The 23,100-nt window shown below is 38.1% G+C and overlaps 1 protein-coding gene across 38 annotated transcripts in view; it reads right to left on the minus strand.

Annotated features, from left to right (window-relative positions):
* Positions 1-23,100, minus strand: part of LOC105276337 — a 334,767-nt gene that overhangs the window by 221,381 nt on the left and 90,286 nt on the right. For 36 of the 38 annotated variants that reach the window (XR_003406730.1, XR_003406732.1, XR_003406731.1 and 33 more), the window contains one exon: positions 7,137-7,384. The exons of the other annotated variants lie outside the window; for them this stretch is intronic. Coding sequence is in view for 33 of the 36 variants with exons in the window: in XM_026970859.1 (XP_026826660.1) it covers positions 7,137-7,384 (248 nt within the window). In the remaining 3 variants the exon portion in view is untranslated. The remainder of the gene's footprint in view (positions 1-7,136; positions 7,385-23,100) is intronic. 38 annotated transcript variants of the gene reach the window in all.

Consider the following 23,100-nt stretch of genomic DNA (forward strand, 5'->3'; position numbering starts at 1 on the left):
GACTCTAACAATGATAATCAATCGGGGGAGCCCGAAAACTATACACCCTTCATATTTTTTTCCAATAACTATTTTTCCAACATAGTTTTCCGGATCTTCGGCAAGATTATAATTTTCGTGGTTTGACAGTGGATTCTTATAGGATTTTGGATGGGAAAAAAGAATCTGAAAGTTTTAAATCGATATCTCTATTGGTTTTCGAGATATCGATTTTTTCGTGTAATTATATATATTAAGAGAAGCAGCTCCGATCATGTTCACTTTAACATATGTTATAAAGGACCCTAAGTAACGTACAGAAGGTTTTACTCGTCTGTCATTGTTTATTAAAAAAAGTTATTAACAAAAGAAGTTTAATAATTTTACACAAATTTTCCACACAAATGGAGAGTGAAAGAAAGTATATTCGTCTTATTCTAACTGCACTAGTTCAGCAGTGCAGCTAAAAAGAACAGACCTATTGTGATCACGTAGTACACAGGACGGAACCCGGCGGGGGGGAGGGGCGAAGCCCCTGCCCCCTACCCTCCCGCGAAGTGGGCTGAAAACGATCCGTCTCTGTCCGAGGCTCCAGAGTCGGAAAATATAACCTAACCCAAACCTATTTCTGATTGCAAAGGTTTTAGCCGTAACTTGAATTTTAGTTTAAAATCAGAAATAGGTTTTTGTTAATAAGCCACAATAGTTTTTAGCCGTTGCTCGTTGTTTATTAAAAAGTTATTAATGAAAAATGTTTAATGATATTGCACGGGACTGACATTGACTGCTCTATTTATAGAAGATATTGACACTTTCCCTCAACAGTGATACCAGATTTCGACCCTGGTATATACAGTAGTATAGAGAGGGAATGGTTCTTGTTACGCACACGGGCTAGGATAGGCTAATAGTTCGTATGCATTACGAGAACCATCCCCTCTCCATACTACTGTGTACTACGAGGAGCAGAATCTGGTATATACTGTCCCTTAGTACACGAGCAGAGATACATGTGCTTACAATGGATTGCGAAGGCTGTACTTTAAAGTTAAAATCCTTTTTATGGATATGCGACGATCAACAACAGTTGCTTGAATTTTTGAAATCACATGACGTGATTCAAAAATCAGTAATCTGTTCAAGTTGTGGGGAACCAGCAACGTTTGACAACCGCAAATTGAAATGGAGATGTCAGAAGACAAAGAAAGTGAAGAAAGGACACAAGATCCAGAAAATATCGTGTTCGTTTAGTATAACGATTCAGAAAGGTACGTGGTTCGAAAACGCTAATATTTCCATCGAAGCAGCTTGTACGCTTATCGGATACTTCGTGACTATGAATCCACCACGTCAGAAGTTTTTGGAAACGGAATTGGAAATGAGTTCGAGGAGTATCGTTGACTGGTGCAATTTCATTCGAGAAGCTCTCTTGTCGTGGTCTATCGAAAACGCAAAACAAATTGGCGGGCCGAATTGTATTGTTGAAATCGACGAAGCGAAATTTGGCAAGAGAAAGTATCACCGAGGACGTGTTATAGACGGACAGTGGCTTTTCGGAGGATTCGAGAGAGAGTCAAAAGAATTATTTGTCATTCCTGTTCCGAACAGATCAACTGCGACATTGTTAAGTGTAATAAAAACGAATGTTCTACCGGGAACCACGATTATGTCCGATTGTTGGAAAGCATATAATTGCTTAGATACGGAGGGATTTCAGCATCTGACGGTGAACCACAACTACAACTTTGTGGATCCTGATACAGGAACACATATGCAGAATATTGAACGTATATGGAGAGAAGTTCGTGCTAATATCCCTCGTTACGGACGCAGCGAGCATCATATGGACAGCTATATCGCAGAATTTTATTTCAAACGAAAATATCCGAACCATACTCAGCGGTTTCATCAAATTTTTAACATCATCTCGCTCGATAACAAATTAAAGCAAAATAATGCAATGCAACAGGCTTAAATCGGTTCTTTTTAGGACCAAAATCGGCCCTTTTAAGAGCCATCATATATTTCTAACGTTGAAAGATTCGGCAAGACTATAATTTCTGGAACGCCAAATGGATTCTTTATCTACAGGCCATTACAAACAAATCTTAAAGAGTAGTGGAAGTGGTTATGTGGTTTATTTTAAGAGGTATGGAGGTTAAATGTAATATATAAAAAACTGGTGTCATCTCCGATTTAAAGGGTTTTGTAGCCGTAACTCGAATTTTAGTTTCAAATAAAAAATAAGTTTGGACTGCATCCCCTATAATACATAATTACCTCCAAATAATTACCCAAATTATCAAAAATAATTTTAAAAAATATGTAGATTACATATTTTTCGAGCTCCCCCTATTGATTATCACTGTTGGAGTCACAACAAAGATTTTTACCACGAGAGCATAAAAAAAATCGAAATTCGGAAAAGGCCTTATTGTAAATAATTACCGTAAGTTCTTTTAGGTATTATTGTAATGTTAGTTAATTTAGATTTTTGAATATGTGTATTATTTTAGAGATAGATTTTCTCAAGCACTTGATAAGGACCTGATGAGAGGTTGAAACGTTGTGCTTCCTTTATGGTTTAATAATTTGCCAGTGCTCGTCGAAAAGCTGTTTTTATTGAACTAATATTAACCTTATCAACTTATTTTCAATAAAAAGGGTCTAATACACAAACCAAGAGATCTCTAGTGAAGTCTCCTCTCCATCTCTTTTAAATCTCTCGTTCGCATTGTTATCTCCTTTTAGTTGCTGAAGGATTCTCGACTGGTGCTGCCGAAAAGCGTGGCCCTAGTCGTTCACGTTGGCGCTACCAATGAGTACGACACTACCTTGTGACAATAATCTTTCAGCAACTCGCGAAATCGGATAAATTGGTATTAAATCTATGCCTACCAAAAAGGGGCGTAGAGTTCAGGAGAAGAAGCTTCGCTACCAGATTCGCCTCGCTTTTTCCAACAATCGAGACCGTTTCCCTTCCTTCAAAAGTTATCAGTATTAGAAATTAACAAATCATTAAGTAAAGCACACCCTTACACTCTCCGAGAACTTACACTAACCGTAGAAAATAAATATCCCGACTACCGTGCAATTCGCAAGGGTGATTCGCGACGCGTAGTCTACCGATTTCGGGTGTTGCTCGGGTTAGATAGAAAGGAAATCGCGATTCCAAGTACGTATCCGATACTTCCATCTATCCAAGAGCCATAATTTAACATCTTGCAACCTGTACGCTCCGTCCCAGGGTAAATTGCTTGAATGCCTTGACCCGAAAAGGAGAATTTTTGACTTGTTACGACAACGTAACACGGTAACTCTATGAGGAAGACGCGTCGGTCGCTGGAGATGAAACGCGACCACTCGAAGCGCCTCTAATTCGAGGAAAAGGAGTTATCTCCCGACCAACGGGGTTACGTTAACTTTGCGGATGCCAAGAGACAATTGCTTGAAGTCAAAAGGGAGGACGAAGAATGGGGGAGGGAAAATCCCTCGTTTACTCTCTCTCCGCCCCCAAACATTGGCAGTACCGTCGCAGCCGCGGTAATTCAGAGACAGAGATAGATGATCTCCGAATGTGTCTTTCCCCGGACCTGACGCCCAAGGTATTCGACCATCTGCAGACGGACGAGAAGGTGACCATGTCATCATCTTAAGAGTACCTACGGAAGGCCCTTAGGAATGCAGCCACAGGACGTGGTTGCCAGCTAGCGCCTCTCATGCGTCTCCGGAGCGTTGTTCCTCGATAACACCTGAGATTGAGATCGTCCGATCATCGGTACATATTGATCACTTTAACTCCATGTCCTGACTCACCTCCTCACCAGAGCGGCGGATGTGCTGCAGTGATAGTCATTGAAGGGGATGTGCGAGAACAGGTTTATCGCTGCTGTGCTTGCGGCCACGTGGCCGAAAGGACATGTTGGGACGTCGATAAAGGATGAAGCCGGCTGGCTCTGCCTCGTCATGACGTGTACAACATTGCCATGCCTCGAATCAGTCAACCCGGTAACGGGCGGCTTATTGATGAAGCACTGAAATCACTGAACTCCGCGTTGTCTCCAGGCAAGTTTGGAAGCGATTGTCATACGCCGGTCGCCGAGGAAAGGCCGGACAAGGTGGAAGTCAGATGTGGAAAGTTCCAGATTGCCAGGATCTCCCTAGGCGGATTAAGAAGTCCAAAACTAGGACCTGGGAGGAACTCTTCCGAATTTTGAACGATGAAAAATCCTTAGGCGTCCCTATAAGATCGTTATGAGAAAGTTGCGACCATGGAGGCCCCCTGTGACGGAGTCCTTGGATCACCGAAACCTCCAGGAGAGAGGTTTTCTGGGAATCCCCTTTCTGTCTAGGGAGGAGTATCCGGACTCTTCGCGACCAACACTCGATCATCCAAAGCTGCCGGAGATTGATCCGAATGGACGAAGATGCATAAAACTTGGTGGCAACAAGACCCCTGGTTCTGATGGATTCCCTCTCGCGCATGGCTCTTGACTTGAAACACCTGTCCTCGCACATGATAGCTATTCAACAGCTGCCTTAGTGGGGAGCTTTCTCTTCATCTTGGCAATGTCCTCATCCCCAAACGGGGAGAGAGGCAGAGTGGGCGCGTCTGCTTACCGGCCACTATGTCTACTAGGCGATCTCAGTAAGTTATTCGAGCGGATGTTCGTTGGCCAAATCGTTCGGCACCTGTCTCGGGATGACCTGAAAGGAAGGATAGCAACAAGGCTTCCAAGAAGGCCGCTCCATGGTGGATGCGGTCCGGCAAGTCTGTGCCTTCTCGAAGGAGTTGTATCTGGAGGAGAGGTGGCGTTGGTGGTCTCACTAGACATAGTCAACGTCTTCCCTTCTCTGACAAGTTAGTGGTCTCTTGTGAGACTAGGTGGTGGAGACGATAGTACCATCGCCTTCCGCCCTATCTCGCCAGGGTCACCTTGGAATATTTCTGGGACAGGATCGTGCTTTTTGTCGGAGTAGACGCGTTGTAACCCAAGTCATGACAGGTGGGATTCCACAGGGCTTCAGTCATGGACTCAACGATGTTGAAACCTCACATACGACAAGATTTTGCTCTGTCCTCTCCCGGCTACCTCTTCTGTTAGAGGGACGATATGTTGGTGTTAGCGGGGAGACCAAGCTAGAGGGAAACCGTGACTATGTACGATGTGGCCTTTGCAGCGGTTCGCGCTATACGATACGGAACGAGACTGGAGGTGGTACCTCTGAAGATCGAGGCGATCTTCTTCCACGATGGAAGCTAGAGGTCGCCGCTTCCGTTTAGTGTTCAGGTGGGGGGTGTTAGTGTCTGGTGAGTGGGAGAAAAGTGCCGTGATAGAGCTGTTAGCCAGCGACACCAACATCATTCTCATGACGTTGAGAATTAAAGAGGAGGCAAAGTTCTCTCGCTTGCGTTAACTTTCCCTCCTATTCCGCGCACTTCACGGGTAGAAGTCCTGGAGGGATTCACAGTTACGCCAACTCCTCCTTCCCTCCTCCGGGGCGAGGAATAGGGTCGGAGCCGACTGTGACGGTCAAACATCTACAACATCGAGACAGAGTAGTAGTTGGCCCACTCTGCCGCATTTGGGCCGTTTTGGGCAGCAGAGATCGTAAGATCCCTGAACTGATTATACCAGAGCGGGAAGTACTGAACGAAATACTTTTTAACAATCTCAGAACTCCCCAATATGCACCCGAGCAGGCCAACGGAGGGGTTTTAGTGGGTAAAAATCACACACTCTACTCAGTTCTCCAGTCCAGGAACCCAGAGGCCTTGTGAAGGTTTCTTCTCCTAAAAAAAAGATTTTTCACGGGAAGGGATGCAAGGGGCGGGGCTCTACCTCCTCCGTCCATACTTTATAAGGAAGGGCAAACATAATAAGAATTATTGTTTACATATTGCAAATCTGTAAGAGATCTATACATATGAATAGTAGAAGTGTGGGCGACGGAAGGTTTCACTCCTCTTCCTGCATCTTTGTGGAAATCCTAACCTAATCTAACTTAACCTGTAACTCCTCCTTTCGCATGTATAACTGAAAATTCATGCAGAATCATGGACGATTTTTTGTCAATAAACTTTTTAATATACAATGAGCGACAGCTAAAAGCTTAGCTTTTGTAGATTACTCGGAAAGATGACTTTTATAATGTCTTTTATAAAGTCAAGTTCTTGCTTCGCATAGACAGCTGAAAATTCGTGCAAAATCGTTTAACTTCTTTTGTTAACATCTTTTTAATAAATAACGAGTGACAATTGAAACTTTTTGAAGGTTAACTTTTATTCAGAACAATGTTCTTGACAACATATGTGAATGACAAGGTCGTAGGAAGGTGGCACCTTATTCAGTAGTTTTACCAATTGAATATAAATACATATTAAACTTTTTGTTAATAAATGTTTTAAATAATACTCTTAAAAGAAATAATATTCTGTAGAAATAAATATATGTAGAATAGTCTGATTTGTATGCATCCGGATTTTATGAATATTTTTGCTGCGATTACAAAAAAACTTTTAGCTAAATGTAAATTATCACCCGCAACATTGTACAGCGATGTGAGATTTTTTATATAATGAATAAAAAATAGACATGAAAATATGCAAAAACTATTGTCATTTTTTATTATGTATAAATAACTGCAAAATACTTAATAAAACCACATAATAATTCATTACTTACATAATAAATTATTATTTAAAGAATAAAAAAATTGAACAGAGACGTCTGAAGAAACAAATTGTTACAAAGCAGTCTCAAACCCAGCTTGCGCGGATGGCAAAATACTAAGCGCACGCTTAACCACTAGGTTACAGCGCTTCATGCTAATTTTAGCTATCCATTCTACTTTTCTTATAGCTGGAAAATGCTCACATTTAGATGCAATTTTCTCATAAACTAAGACCTATACACCCAAACCTCTAACCTCTAACACGGTTTATGCTCTCGACCTCCCCTATCGAATGCACTATAGCTTATTCAACAGTTGAATTAGCAGTTCGCGGCATCTCTTTTTAAGTTTCAGCTAGAATGTTAGCAGATATTATAAATACAGACAGTTATTACTTAAATAAGTGCAGGAATTTCCTCATTAACATATATATATTTTTCTTTCTATATTAAAAAAAATTACGATTTTGATGTAAAAATTACCTGTACTAGTCCATGGAAAATATCATCCAAGATACCAGGTTCTTGATTTAGGGACCTAGTGATAAGTCTTTTACGTCGTCTTTTGTGCATTGTCAAAAACCGCCCGGTATGTCTGGGCCTATATCGATTGACATCTAGACTCTCCAGCGTAATTCGATCCGCATCTGATAAATGCTTGAACTCTGCTCTCGTTGCAAACCCATTATGTGCCTCTGGTAGTGATGTGTCAGCATTAAATGCACTGCTATCTGTGAAATAATAAGCATTTCACTTTTTACAAATTATGAAAACCATTTTATTTAAATCTTGACTATAGAAAAATTTCTTGTAGAAACTACATGTAAAATATTTTCCATAAAGAAAGGCAAAAAAGTGTCAGGCACACGCGTTACGGATTATTTGATTTTGTTTTCGTATTATAAATTTACGTCATAAATATACATTATTACATATACTACAAAGGTCACCCCCCTAAGTAACCCGCACAACATTTTAGCTGCCGCTCTTTGTTTATTAACCCTTTGCGGTCGTATGTCTACTCTCAGCCATCAAAACACTTTTACCGTTCCGGTCGTATGTCTACTCTCAGCCACCAAACAGTGATGCTAGAAATGCACAAACCGTTTTTTTTAAACCGGGATAGCATAGCTAGTATAATAAATTTTGTTAATCTTGCATTATATTATTAGTGTTCGTTCAATGAAAATTAATTCCGACCAGCATGACATCTGTGTATAAAATTAATATGACTGCAAAGAGTTAAAAAGTTATCAACAAAAAACTTTTAATCATTTTGCACAAATTTTTAACTGTCCACACAAATGAAGGAGTTACCGGTTGAGATAGGTTACATTACATTACGTTAAGTTAGGTTTTTTTGTCTTATTCCCTCGGGCAGGCCAGTGAAAGAGGTTTTACCGGGGTATGCTCTGGTTGGGAGGGGCCCGCAAAGGCCGGTCTCCGTCCCAGATGCGTCCCTGGACATTCCCGAAGGGTCCTCCGGACCTGGAGGGATGGCATAAAGCTTTCTCCTTCTAAAAAAAAGGTTTTTTTTGTGGAAGCACGAACCACGCTGCCACCATTGCGGCGCGGACCAGGACACGGCGCAACACACACTGGAGGACTGCCCTGGAGCGCTGGGCGCTTTGAACACGTGCCGCCAGCGATTCCCAGGACCGTCCATAGGCGCGGAGGCTGGTCAGAGGAGGGTCGTTTTAGTGGGTCGTTTTAGTGGGTAAGAATCCCATACTACCCCTGTCCCCCCAAGGGGTAGGGGTGCCTTGATGCAGGTGTTTTCTCTACTTAATAAAAATTAAAAAAAGATTTTTGTGAGGGCCTCCTCGTGGTGCACCACCTTGACGTGGTGAGGAGGCTCCCCACACCGATAACTCGCAGCGGCAGTACCGTTGGTCTTCGAACCATCGGGAAGCCCGGCGGGGAGGAGCGGGATCCAAGAGTGCACTGTGGAAATATGGGTGGGGTATGGGGATGTCCGTGTCTGTGTGCGCGTGCGTCGGATTCCGTGGGACTCTGCGTGGGGCCTTCCGGAGGATTCGGGATGAGCTGTGGTAGAGGGTACAGCGGATAGAACAGGGTTATGACACTCCCTAGCCGCCGGACAGTACAGGGGCCCAGGTCGGCTTGACCGGCATGGCCTGGCTGCCGCATCATCCAGTGTACAATCTCGCGGGGGCGGGTACTGCCAACCCTCAGGATCGGAGATCTCCTTTGGCTATTCCAGGTGTATACAAGATCCCATGCTCTTGCGGAAAGGTGTTCATTGGAGAAACCGGGAGGAAGATCAGTACACGGATTAAAGAACATCAGCGATGTGCCAAATACAGTCACTTCTCTCAGTCAGCCTTAGCCGAACATTGGATGGAGACTGGACACTCCGTTCAGTACGACAAGACTACAATCCTGCTCCTTCACAAGGCTACTTTGCTAAAAAAACATCGTGAATGTTTAGAAATTTTGAAGCATCCTGACAACCTGAACCGTGATAAAGGTTATCAGATAAATCCCATTTGGCACGCGGCCCTCCTGGTTTTTAATTGAAACTCTCCAGCCCGATTCGAACATAAGAAAAGCACTCTCGCATTAATGCATCGGACAAAAAAGCATTAAAACAAATCCGAAATTTAATGAAACGAACAAACTCGGAGAAGAATCTTTCCTTGAACTCGAAAGAGAGAAACGTTGATCAATTAATCGATTAATTAATCTATATATATATAAGCCAAATACCACTCACTCACTCACTCACTGACTCATCAACGTGCAGCCCGAACCACTGCACCTATCGATTTGAAATTTTAAGGGTATATTACTACTATCATGTAGGTGCTCACTAAGGGAGGGTTTTCCGAAATTCCACCCCCAACGGGTGAGAAGGGATAAAATGTGTTTTTATTTAATTCTATACATAAATATCGCGGGCGAAGCCGTGACGGGGGATGCTAGTGTGGATATATAAGGACTATTGCTGCAAACCAAGGGAGCTCAGTATCGGAGCACAGCTCTGATGATGCCGACTGCAATGTCTACGGAACGTCGGCACCAAGCTGTCATGGAACGCGGTATCTATCCGGAAGCTATCAGTACTGAGGTACAAATGTAACTTAATCTAAAAGATGCCAATCTGTCATACTTACAATTAGAGAATTTAAAAATAATAACCAAGAAAGCCTGTCGCCTTTCAGTCGATTGCGATTGTCTAACATTATGTTACCAGTATGGGAAAAAAGTCGTTCAGAAGGAACTGATGTCGCTATAGTAGACAAGTACTTAAGAACTTAAGCGATCTTGCTTAAGTTCAAACTAGTAGTTTCTGAAGAAGTCCAGTACTGTATCGGATTCGATTCTAAGGGCAAAATAGCTTGGCTCAGACTAATTTTTTAGTTGAATGTGTAAGCCTAATCCAGAACCATATTTTGAAAACAGGTCATTAGCCTTCGCAACTAATGAGCTGTGGGTACTCCACAAACTACTTGAGTACATCGACATCTACTCTTTCATTCTTTGTCATGTTTTTGAGCAATTCATCAATTATGAATTGCATTGCAGCGACAATTGACTTTCAAAGTATAATTTATGAAATCGCGGATCAAGTATCGTTGCAATTGCATAATGTTTATTATTTTCAATATTACTGAATTTGAATTTCCTGCAAAATATACTTTTTTAAATGTTTCCCAATATCAGATTCTGGATGTAGCTTATTTATTTTACTACGTAATAAATAAATCAGAGGAATGACCTTGCTAATTGTAAGATATTTTTAGCCAGATATTTCTGCAGCAATCATTTCAAATGGTTTTAACATTTTCAGTATTTCTTGAACAGTTGCTACCTCAAACGCGGATATCATGGGAGAAGAATTGCGTTGATTAATCAAAACTGTGCTCGCATGATCAATTACTTGCATGAATCTTTGAAGCATATAGGTAGATGACCATCGCGTAGAAATTTCCTGAATTAATTTCAAAGAAGTTTCTAAAGCGCTTTGACTTTTGCGAAATTCATCCGCCGCAACAACGTTATGTTTAAAGTAACTTACAAAAGTTTTAACTCCGGCAGTTTCTCAAACATTTTAGCGGGAATAAGATTTATCGAATACGAGAAACATAATACATGTTCATTTTTGCCAAAAACAGTTTCCACTGCATTTACTATATTAACATTATCCGTTACTACGGCTTGAAATTTAGGTAACGGTATATTCCAATCCTTACAGATTGTACTTAAAACAATTTCTAAATATGTAGCAGTATGCCTTTCTTCTAATTCATAAACTCCTTTTGACATGGAAGTCAGTTCACCTTCTAACATAAAGTGAGCAGTTACGCCCAAAAAACTGACTGTATTCAGGACTTCGGTCCATATATCACAGGTTAACGTAATTGTAGTTGCAGTCAACAATTTATCCATCATGAAAAGCGACAGCATTTCATACTTATTATCCATTAATTTCGTGCATTGTTTACAAGCAGGAATTTTGTGGAGTGGAGCAATAATTTTTAAAAAGTATTTAAGCCACTTTTCTCGACTGTGTTCAATTGTGTGGCATATTGTATTTGTCAACCATAAATAAAAGGGCATTAGTTATCTCTCCTGCCTTAGTATCTCCATCTATAAAATAATTAGTCAATAAATAATATTATTTATTATACTTATTTATAAATATATAAGTAAAACTTAGCCAAAATTAGTGGATAAGTGATATTTTTAAAATTTGCTTTAAAATGAATTTGCCTTTCTGAATTACACACATGTAAAAATAAAATTAAATATCTCTCTCATACACAGATTTCAATATCTGTGATAATCTGTTACCATTTATTTTTAACATTAAAAGATTTTCCATCAAATATTACATCTTGATAAATTTAAATCTGTTTATACTAGAAAATTTTAGCTTAACTTTTTATTTTAACTTTTTTTGTAAAAAGACAATTTGTTTTTCGGGGATACTACGATTTCCGGAGCGCCAAGTTTTGACCGTGGATTCTTCCTCTACAGGTCATTACAAACAAAACTTAAAGAGTGGTGAAAGTGGCTATCTGGTTTAATTTAGGAGATATGGAGGTTTGTAGTTGGAATTTGAGAAATCGGCAAAAACGCTTTTTTGCCAGTTGCAGACTATTTTCGCGTTATTCAGAACAATATAGGGTAAATATTGACAATAACGGAGTCCGCCCCGATGACCTTGACCCTGACACATATTATAGAGGTCCTCCTGAGTGATCTTCAAAAAGTTTTAACCGTCGCTCGTTGTTTATTAAAAAGTTATTAAAAAAAACAATTTAATGATTTTGTACGAATTTCCAACTGTCCACGCGAAGCAAGGACTTGAGTTTGACATATATTACAAGGTCACCTTCCTGAATAACCCGCACTAGGTTTCACCTGTCGCTCGTTGTTTGTTAAAAAATTATTAACAAAAAAGTTTAATGACTAGAGCATAATTTTACGATACCATGTACGTTGAAGAAAGAGTATATTTGATAGAATTTTAGCTTTAAATCAGAAATAAGTTTGAGTTAGGTTATATTTTCCGAAACTGGAACCCCGGACACATACGATCGTTTTCAGCCCGCTTCGCGGGAGAGCGGGAGGAAGGGGCTATACTCCTCTCCCCCGCCGAAGCCGGTGTAACAGATTTCACCGTACAGATTTTGATCACCTGGTTCACGGCACGGATCCTGGCGGGGGGAGGGGCATCGCCCTCCCGCGAAACGGGCTGAAAACGAGCGTATATGTCCGGGGCTCCAGGTTCGGAAAATATAACCTAACCAGATTAGGTTAGGTAAGGTTAGGTTAGGTTAAATGACTTTCCTTCCTTCGTTCATATTCGTCGTTTATGTCTTTCAATATGCAAAATAACTACTATATTTTCGAAACTTCTTTTATTAATAACTTTTTAATAAATAATGAGCGACGGCTAAAACCTTTTATAGTCTGCAACTAGCAAAAAAGCGTTTTTATCGATTTCTCAAATTCCGACTAAAAACCTCCATATCTCCTAAACTAAACCAGATAGCCACTTTCATCACTCTTTAAGTTTTGTTTATAATGACCTGTAGATGTAGAATCCACGGTCAAAACTTGGCGCTCCGGAAATCGTAGTCTTACCTGTTTTTCTTTTATTAATTGTATTGTAACATTTATTATTACATAAAATAATTTCCAAATTATGTGCACGTCATATTCTGAAGAATATTGTAACGAAAAAAATAAATAGCCATAAATTTTCGAATTAACCCATCAATTTCATGTAAATGTGTGGTTAATAACAATCATAGATACAGCTTACTTACACTCTATAAGAAATAAAACACACACACAATTCTAGCAATCAATTATGGACTGTGTTCGGAAAAAACAGCTTTACAACTGTTGTAAAATTCTTTAATACGATTGGTTCTTGCCCTTAGTTCCTGCCGAATTTAAATGTATAAATCAATCGTATTAAAGAATCTTACAACAAAGCTTACAGCAAAGTTGCAAAGCTGCCTTTGCTACTGAGCGCAGCTACTGTTCTAACCTACTTTTTCTTTACAGATTTATAGGAAATAATAAGTCAAGTTACTGGGCGACAGCTTTATTGGTCGGAAAAACGCAAGTGTGTACAGAGATCGCAGGAACGATCGACCTTTTTCTTAAAGAAAAAGTGCTCTGCCGAAATCTGACCGTCCTTTTTTGAGAACTCATCTCTCTCCTTTTTTCATCACCAAGTTACATGTATCGAGATAAACACCATCTCCAAGCAACTAACTAAGAAACTGACTAATTATTGATTAAATGCTTTGACAAAATGACGTTATTTCCAAGCAACGAATTAATTATCGATTAAATATTATTGATTGAAACAAATCAACATATGAAATTAAAGGCGAACGACTTAAAGGACAACTCTATCGATTATGTTTTCCCTCCCCTACAAATTTAAATAATAGTAAAATACAGTTACTAATCATTTATCTTCAAAAGCTTTGATCTTTTTTATTGTTGTAATTTGTGATATCGATGAATGATGAGCTATTTTTGCGTATACTAGGTGTTAACATTTTTGAGTCATCAGGAACCTATAAATATAATGTTTGTTACATTAGAAGTATTAAAATTATTTTTGGAACATGTGTGTACAACTACAATGGATATCTTTTTCACTTATATTTTACCGATGGTAAATTCACTGTAATTCCCGTAGTTGTACTGGATATAGGATTAATATTAGGCATAATATTCTCAGTCTCTTCAATCTGGAAAAATAAATTTCGAGATATTAAGACATTTAAAAAATGATATATTTTTAATATTCTTTTATTTTGTTTATTTTTGTTTCTTTTGTTTTGTTTTATCTTGTTTTAAGTAATGGAAGTGCCAAAAATATAACAGAAATTCCGAGGAAAAATATATAATTAAATATATATAATTGTATCGTACTTTCGATTGGATTGCATCATCTCAATGTCCGCATATGTCAACCTTTATAATAGTGATGGTCTGTTTAAAGTTGCACTTTCGATAATTGTTCTTTATAACTGCACTGCTGAAATGGTGCAATATGTTAAAGTAAGACAAGTATATTTTTTTCTCACTCTAACTTATTGCACTAGTTCAGCAGTGCAGCTATAAAGAACAGACCATGTGAGTGATGAGATATTCTATTAAGAAACAGATTTTCATACAAAAATAACAAAAATAGTGCTGAATTCAACATGGAACTAGTTTTGCGACCATGCATGCCAATTAAAAGCACAAGAAAATATCATTTTTTGCATTGTACTTACAGATGAAGCTTCAGCAGGAATCTCTTCAAGCACTTCAATGAATTCGTTTGTTGTAACTGTTGAATATCACGGTTGTTAGCAATATTTTCCTTGTGATATCTTTTCAAATGGTTAGTTAGGTTAGTGGTATTACCACTACAACTAACTTGCCTTTGACATAGTTTACAAATATTACTACATGAATTTTTTATAAAATATTGCCATACACTACTTCTTTTGACCTTACCCATTTCAAACTTGCTCTTTTCTTGCCTTTTATTGCCCTTTTTAGACAGCTTCGAGTAAATAGAAAACACGTCATAGTCATGTGCGTGATAGAAAAGAGATGCCAACAAATCACGTTACCAGCTCTGTAATTGGCTGATACGATTCTGCTTAGGAATCTGTATGATTGGCTAACATTGGCTAAAAATCTGAGCTGGTCATCTGACCTTGTTAGCCCTTTTTTCCTAGGGTACATTCCACTTAGCGCTCCCAACGACGCGAACGTCATTCTAGCTGCGTTCTGATAGTCACTGTCAGTATTGAAAATCTATAGTGTACGTGACAAACTATAGATGTTTTCACTGGCATTGAATATCGGAACACAGCCTCTGTCTTTGTTGCCCACTGAATACTGAATAAAGAATGATGCTCGTGTCGTTGCGAGCGTCAAATGGAACGCCTAGGCTGCGTTCGAAAACACCCGAGTGTCCTTCGTTTAACATTCGGTAAACAACAAGAATAAAATGATACATGGGGCACTCGGGTAATGTTTCCGAACGTATATCTGCTTAGAGATTCTTAAGAGACAAGCCGTCTCTTTGCTCTAATAAAATCTATAAATAAACTCTGAATATAATATTCTATTATTGATCGATATGCCTACAATCGATAAATGTATCAAAGCTTAAAGCCTATTCATATTTGTACAGATGTTATGCACATACACGAAAAATTAATCAATGTGTTTTGTATGAATTTCATACTTTTATAGAATTACTTTTTAGTCTTAAGACTCGATTCACGGAATTACTCAAACTTGTAAGATCGATCAAAAAATCGAGAATTAGATACAAAAAATCGATTCTTCAAAAAATCAATTCAAGATCGCCCATTTTTAGTCCTCCCCCTCAAGGGTGGACCTCGATTTGCATAAAACTCCTTTCGCGTAGACATCAGAAAATTCGTGCAAAACCATTAAACTTCATTTGTTAATAACTTTTTAATAAATAATGACCACCGGCTGAAACCCTCTGAAGATCACACAGAAGGATATCCTTGATAATGTATATCAAGCTCAAGTTCTTGCTTCACCATAGTTGAATATTCGTATAAAATCATTAAACTTCTTTTGTTAATAACTTTATAGAAAACAACGAGTGACGTCTAAAAGTTTTTGAAGGTCATTCAGGAGGATGACTTCTATAAGATTAGCAAGGCCCCTACTCAAGATAGGACGTATGAATCATACGTAAAAGCATAGCATGTGCTTGACATGGTATGCAATATTCACATTTTTCTTTATTTTAATTAGAACATTGCTCCTTTACTTACCAGGGGGCTTCACCCCCTGGATCCCCAATGGAAATCCCCTAAACGGTTGCAAAAATCAAAAAGTATACAAACGACAAAACTGGCTATGGATTCATTTATTGATCACAATGTTTCGACCATGCGGTATGTGGTCCTTATCAAGTGAATATACATCTAAAATTATAAACGAAATTACAAGGAAAGAAATCACATTCAAAAAAAATTCAAAAATTACAATACTCACAACAAAATTAGTCTACACAAAGGCCAATCTCTCTAAAAAATCTTACAAAGGTAAAAGAATACACCAAGTACATAAAAAAGCAAAACCAAATATGATGAAATCCATAGTTAACTAGCCAAGTACCTAGAACCAATTCAGTTTGAGGATTTGTAATTTGAAATAATACTTGGCGTGCCCGGGTTCATTGGACATGCATTCTTCTAAATTTGTACTGCCTTGAGTATTTTCACTAATGACTCGTAAATCTTAGTATTTGGTAATATTAAAACAAATACGTTTACAGTTTTGCACATTAGCGGAGTGATTATAAATATCCCTTTTCATTACTCACTCAATACAAATAATTTACACATACAGTTTACACAAAGTATAGGTAGGACGTACGTTTTAATGCGACCCGGGCACGCCAAGTATTATTTCAAATTACAAATCCTCAAACTGAATTGCTTCTAGGTACTTGGCTAGTTAACTATGGATTTCATCATATTTGGTTTTGCTTTTTTATGTACTTGGCGTATTCTTTTACCTTTGTAAGGTTTTTTAGAGGGATCTCATTACTTTTGTAAACGTTTTTTATATTTCATTACTTTTTAATGTTTTTATAAAAAAGTACATAAAAATAAACAATAAGGTACCGAACAATGAGAATCACTGCATAAACATCGAGCGTTACCAAGTTCAGTGCATAGACCTCAAGCGCTAACGTATAGCTTATCTGAAATTCATATCATTTGACATGTCACATAAACTTATGATTAAACTATTTCAGGAACTAAAGCCGTAATAAAAAATCTAACGGCACTTTTATAAGATAATATGGGTGCAAGCTTTCAGTTGCGACCACTTCAAATAAAAATGGTTCAGTCAATCCTGAAATATTGTAATTGAATGTTAGAATTGTGACGTTTTGTTCTTCTCCTTTTCCGAAATCAGGTTCAGACTCACGTACATATGTTCGCACATACACATTCAAAGCGATTTTGTACTTTTTTTCGTTGCACCATGACGACGACGACGATGACGACGACGACGACGACGACGACGTTGCCGTATGACGTTGCAGCACGTCGATGTGGTGCAACGTCGTCGTCGTCGTCGTCGTCGTCTTTTTATTACGGCTTTAGTTCCTGAGATATTTTAATCACAAGTTTATATGACCTGTCAAATGATGTAAATTCCGGATAAGCTACTTTGTAGCGCCTCGACGATGTCACGCCAGTGCTGTATCAAGCTGCTATTTCTCATGCGGCTATTTATTTTTTTATGTACTTGGCGTCGCGACGCTACCGCGTCGCTTGATACAGAAGTAAGACGTGTTGCAAAGCACGTCTAGATCGAATAAAGGCAAGTGAGAAACTGTGAGTCGAAGCAAAACAAAAACACACTTCAAGGATCAAAAACAGTCACATGGAAACCAAGACCATCATACACGGTGTTCAAATTTTCCGTATCGGTTTGTAAATTTATTGCATTGTCCGATCTTTTAATAAAAAACATTTCAGCTATGTGTCTTTTGCGCCAATGTTTCTCGGTGTGTAAAACCATGGAGTTAGACCAATCAAAGTTATGGCCACATGAAAGACGGTATTCTGTAATTACTGAGTATTGTTGAGAAGACCCATTAATATTTCGTCTGTGCTCACCAACCCTAGTCTCCAAACTTCTCTTGGTCTATCCCACATACACCGTGTCACAATCATTGCAATCAATTTGATAAACTACATTCGTCCGTTTGTGCTGTTGTAATCTGTTTTTGCCTTTACGTATAACGCAATCAAGCTTTTTAGGTACTGTATGTGCTACATCAAACTTGTTATCACGTAGAATTCTGTTAATCTCATCGCTGTAGGGCCTGCAATACGGGATCGCAATAAACGGCCTCCTGTAACTATTGTGAGATGTCCAACATTGCCCCGAGCACGGTAATTCAGTTCCCTAACCCGTTGTTTAACAACTTTTTTAATCAATTTAATGGAGAAACAATTGTTGGTCAAGATGTCTTCAACAATTTTAATATTTGCTTTGTGGAAACGACTGTCTGCTAATAAAATAGCGTGGAAAACCAAGTTTACAATCGTGTCGATTTTATATTTTAAGAGGTGACTAGAAAAGAAGTTAATGTACCGACCCGAAAAGGTTGACTTATAATACCAATTGGTCATAAGTAATCCCTCTTCTCTGTAAACCGTCGTATTTAAAAAACTCAAAGTGTCATTACATTCCAATTTATACGTAAATGATAACCGAGGATGGTAATTGTTAAAAACGTTAAGTACTTCGGAAAGCTGCGCTTTCGGAAGAATAGCGAAAATGTCATCCACGTATCTATAAAAGTATGAAATATTGAATTTAAGTTGTGACAAACAGTACGTTTCCAGATAATCCATGACAATATTGGCCAAAACAGGAGAAAGAGGAGATCCCATAGGGCTGCTGAAAATCTGCTCATATGGTTGTTCCTCAAAAATGAAACTAGTAGAATTTAATGTTATATCAATCGCGTGTAAAAATTGTTTTAAATTGAGCTTGGTGGTCCTAGAAATATCACTCCATCTCCTCTCAATACCAACCATTACCTATTCCTTCGGAATATTCGTAAACAATGCCGAGACATCCAAAGAAACCATTACTTCATTGCATTCTATTCTTCTATTAGTTATTAAGGACACAAAGGACCAGCTATTCTTTCCAAAAGAGTTAGGCTGTGGAATAGTCACATTTAAAATGTCGTGTAAAAATCTGGCCACTCCATATATAGGACTATCTATGGTGGAGACTATGATTCTCAAAGCATAATCCTGTCTATGGACTTGGTTGCAAAAATGTTCGAATTTATAGTCTGAACTGCAATTACCACCTAATCTAACACTATATTGTTCTGAATAACGCAAAAATAGTCTGCAACTGGCAAAAAACGTTTTTATCGATTTCTCAAATTGTAATTAAAAACCTCCATATCTTCTAAAATAAACCAGATAGACACTTTCATCATCCTTTAAGTTTTGTTTGTAATGAGTTGTAGATGAAGAATCCACGGTCAAAACTTGGCACTCCGGAAATCCTAGTCTTGCCTAGTTTTTTAAGAGGTTAGGTTAGGTTAGGTAAGGTAAGGTTAGGATGATAACGCACCCCAAAGTAGTAGATGGCCTTAAAATTTAACTAACGACTTTTGTTAAAATGAAAGAAATGTTAAATTGCGTTTTTCTCGTGAAGTACTGCTTTTACAGTAATTGTGTACAGGAATAAAAGTTGCGTGTTTAAAAGAAGAACAACTTTTATTTGAAACTTTTTCTTCTAAAATGAATATTTACGAAAATAATGAAAAAATAGACAAAAAAGTTTTCCATCATTTTGACCTTGAAGATGACCTTGTCACAAATTTTCATTGTCATTTTCGTAAGCAGCACGTCAAAATACAATAGTATGCAAAATTTCAGAACAATCGGAGATATGGGCTTTTCGGTACACCCGATTTTAATAACTAATCGGTGGTGATTATTATGAATAGTGATGAAACAATAGATTCGTTCGTAAATGCCTCGATAGTGATTATTGTGATTATGCGTAATGTGTTTTCTTCGTCGAATAATTCTCAATTGCCGAATAATTAATCGGTGAATATTAAACCGATAAAGTCGCTTGTAAATCAATCAAGTGCGTGAGTAAATATATGATGCAGTGTATTAAAGAAAAAGACTTATGACTCATTACTCGGTGTGTCACATGAAAAGTTGTGATTTTATTGGTATCTGTGATCGTGGAGCCATTTACTTATTCACCTTCTATAAGCTACAGCAGTATGAAGACATAGAATATCAAAACGTTTTTCCGTATCTTTTATATTTTTAAAGATATTTGCCTAAAGAAATTAAAATGGGACACTCTGTATGTAGGTTGAGCAAAAAGTATTGAACCGGTAAAATATTTCGAAAATAAGGTATTTGAGAAAAAAATGTTACATACAAAAGTTGTACTGTTTCAACAAATGTATCAAACGGTGATACCCATTTAATCTTGAGCTTATGAAGATCTCAAGATCAACTTTAAAATTGTAAATGAACTTCTATTTTTTATTCGAAATTCTTCTAACATCCAGATCTGTTCAAAACACTACACTAAAACTTTCTTTGGCTAAGTACATAGGTCGCTTAGATAATTTTGCAATATAGCTTTCTTTATTTATATTCGTTCAAAATAATCTTCGTTACAATCTTTACACTTCTTCAAACGAATAAATTAATCAGTAAAAATTTGCTACTACTACTTTTCTTCCGGTAGATCTGCACATGTCTAGTCTCATGCTGCTGAAAGCTCTTTATCGCTGCTAAACTTCCGTTTTTTTTTAATTTTTCCTTCACTAACGGAAACAAGATGAAATCACAGGGCGCTAGATCAGGACTATAGGGAGGATGCTTAAGCACTTTCAAGCCAGAGTTTGCCAAAAAGTCTTGCGTTAATCGTGCCGAATGTGGTCTAGTATTGTTGTGATGAAAATGCCAGATATTCATTCTCGAACGCGGACGAAGTTCTTTCAGCTTCTGAACCACTTGAGTTAGACATTCTTCCACGACCAAGAAACTGTATGTTGATCAAGGGCAATCCAAGTTCGAAAAAACTTTAATGTAGTGTTTTGAAAAAATCTCGATATCAACTAAAAAATGTAAACTTCTTTAATCCACCAGAGTAGATAGACTAGGAGAGTTCTGGACCACTTTTGGGGAGGGGGTAAGATTTATGACGTCACGCGGGACGAAGGGTGGGGGATATGATTTATTTTGCTGCGGCATTTTTACTATCATACTTTCTATTATTATATTACTTTAATTCTAGGAATGAGCCGATTATTTAATAAATAAAAATATGTTTACGTTGTTAAAGACTTTTTAACGCCGATACCCGGCTGCTGTAATGAATGGATTATATTATATCTTAACAATATCTTATTATACATATTCTTATACGACTCCATCCTTTCGGAACATTTCTTTACTTAATATATATTTTTCATTCGGATGTAAGTTATTATGACATCATACAGGAACCGACGCCTCGTAGGCGCGTCGTAGACGCATTCAGGCACGTACTCGATTGCACGAAAAATATTTTTTAGATCATAAACTTTCTTTCTGTCAGAAAATACAAAAGGACATATAGGCTCATTCGCTAATCTCTGTGACTAATAAAACTCTCGCAGCAACTGACGCTACATGCCGGAAGTTTATTACAAAGGATGCCGCCCGCGTTCACAAGGCCGCGCTCTTCGATTGCACCTAAGTCTAAGCCTAAGCCTAAGTGCACCTAAAAAAATCGCATTCCTTTCCAACTAGTGGTTTATTACCTATATTCCCTCATGTTGCCAAAAATTTACAACAAATCCCCTCCGCGCAAGGTCCAATCTCTTTCTCCAAAACTTACAACAAATCCCCTCCATGCCAAGTCCCATCTCTCCAAAATCTCAAACTCTGAAATCAATCGCGCAAAGTCCTATCTCTCTCTCTCTCTCTCCAAAAATTTACAACAAATCCCCTCCGCGCAAAGTCCCATCTCTCTCTCTAAAAATTTACAACAAATCCGCTCCATGCCAAGTCCCATCTCTCTCTTCAAAATCTCAAATTTTGAAACCAATTACCTTTCGTGCAAAGTCTCGCCTCTGGTGAATCGCTAGCCCTACTCTTATTTTTTCTACGGGCTACACGCAAATAATTGTTTCCCGTTCAGTTATTCGAACCTCAGTCGAACGAACGGTGCAGTGAACAGCAAGAAATAAGAACATGTGGGCTGCATACCAAAGAAAAATGGAGCTGCAGCAGCAGACTTGTGGAAACATCACGGGTCTGGTAAGGGTCCGATACTCGCATACCGGGGTAAGTAACATATTCAAGAAACATTGTTTAACAGTTTGCGTGCTAACGTCTGCACACTTTTTCTTGTATTTCTTATTTTATTTGTTTCAGTATATATGGGTGGGTAACCAGCCCTTAGAACAAGTCCGATTATACCGCGAGGTTGGTATTAAATTCGATCCCTCCCCGGTAAGTATATACATACATTCATTCATACATACTTGCATACATACATTTATACCGTTGCTGTGTCCTTTTTCCAAATTATAGATCAAGTCAATATTGACATCGAGGAATATGTAAACAGCCAACGGAGGAGATAGATTAGGTGGGTGCGCAAGGAGAGGAAGCACTACACAAATTATTTTAATAACATGTTGGAAGAAGTCCCCGAGGGTAAGGACATATTCAACCTAAAAAAGCTGTTCGGGATGGAGGAGTGGGAGGAGGAGGAAGACTGGAATGATGATGATATCGGTGAGTATTATTATTTTAATGGTATTACACAAATGCCTTATGATCGGGACTGCTAACTTTTTTTCTTTTTCAGAAATACTATACATAGGAAAGAGAAAGAGGAGCGATGAGGAGGAGGAGGAGATAGTAAAAGCGTTAAAAAAATTACGGATAGAGGAGGAGGAGGAGGACGAAGAGGATGATATAGGTGACTATTTTTTTTAACAGTATTTAATATTACACTATATTAATATTACAACTATATTATTTGGTATTACATAACTGCATTACGATCGAACCTAACAATTTTTTTCAGAAATAGTATACGAGATAAAGAGAAAGAGGATTCCGGGGGAAGAGGATGATATAGGTGACTATTTTTTACAAAGTATTACACAACTGTGTCTTGTTAAGATCGGGACTAATAATAAATGACTTTTGTTTCAGAAATAGTATACGAGACAAAGAGAATGAGAATTCAGAAAGAGGAGGAGGAGGAAGAAGATGCGGAGCGGAGAGGAAGAAGAAGATGAAAAATGTATATAAAAATAAAACATGTATATCAAAATACACACACAAATTTATATAAAAATAAAAAAACGTTTATATAG

The sequence above is a fragment of the Ooceraea biroi genome, chromosome 6, assembly GCF_003672135.1.
Source record: "Ooceraea biroi isolate clonal line C1 chromosome 6, Obir_v5.4, whole genome shotgun sequence".
Lineage (NCBI taxonomy): Eukaryota > Metazoa > Arthropoda > Insecta > Hymenoptera > Formicidae > Ooceraea > Ooceraea biroi.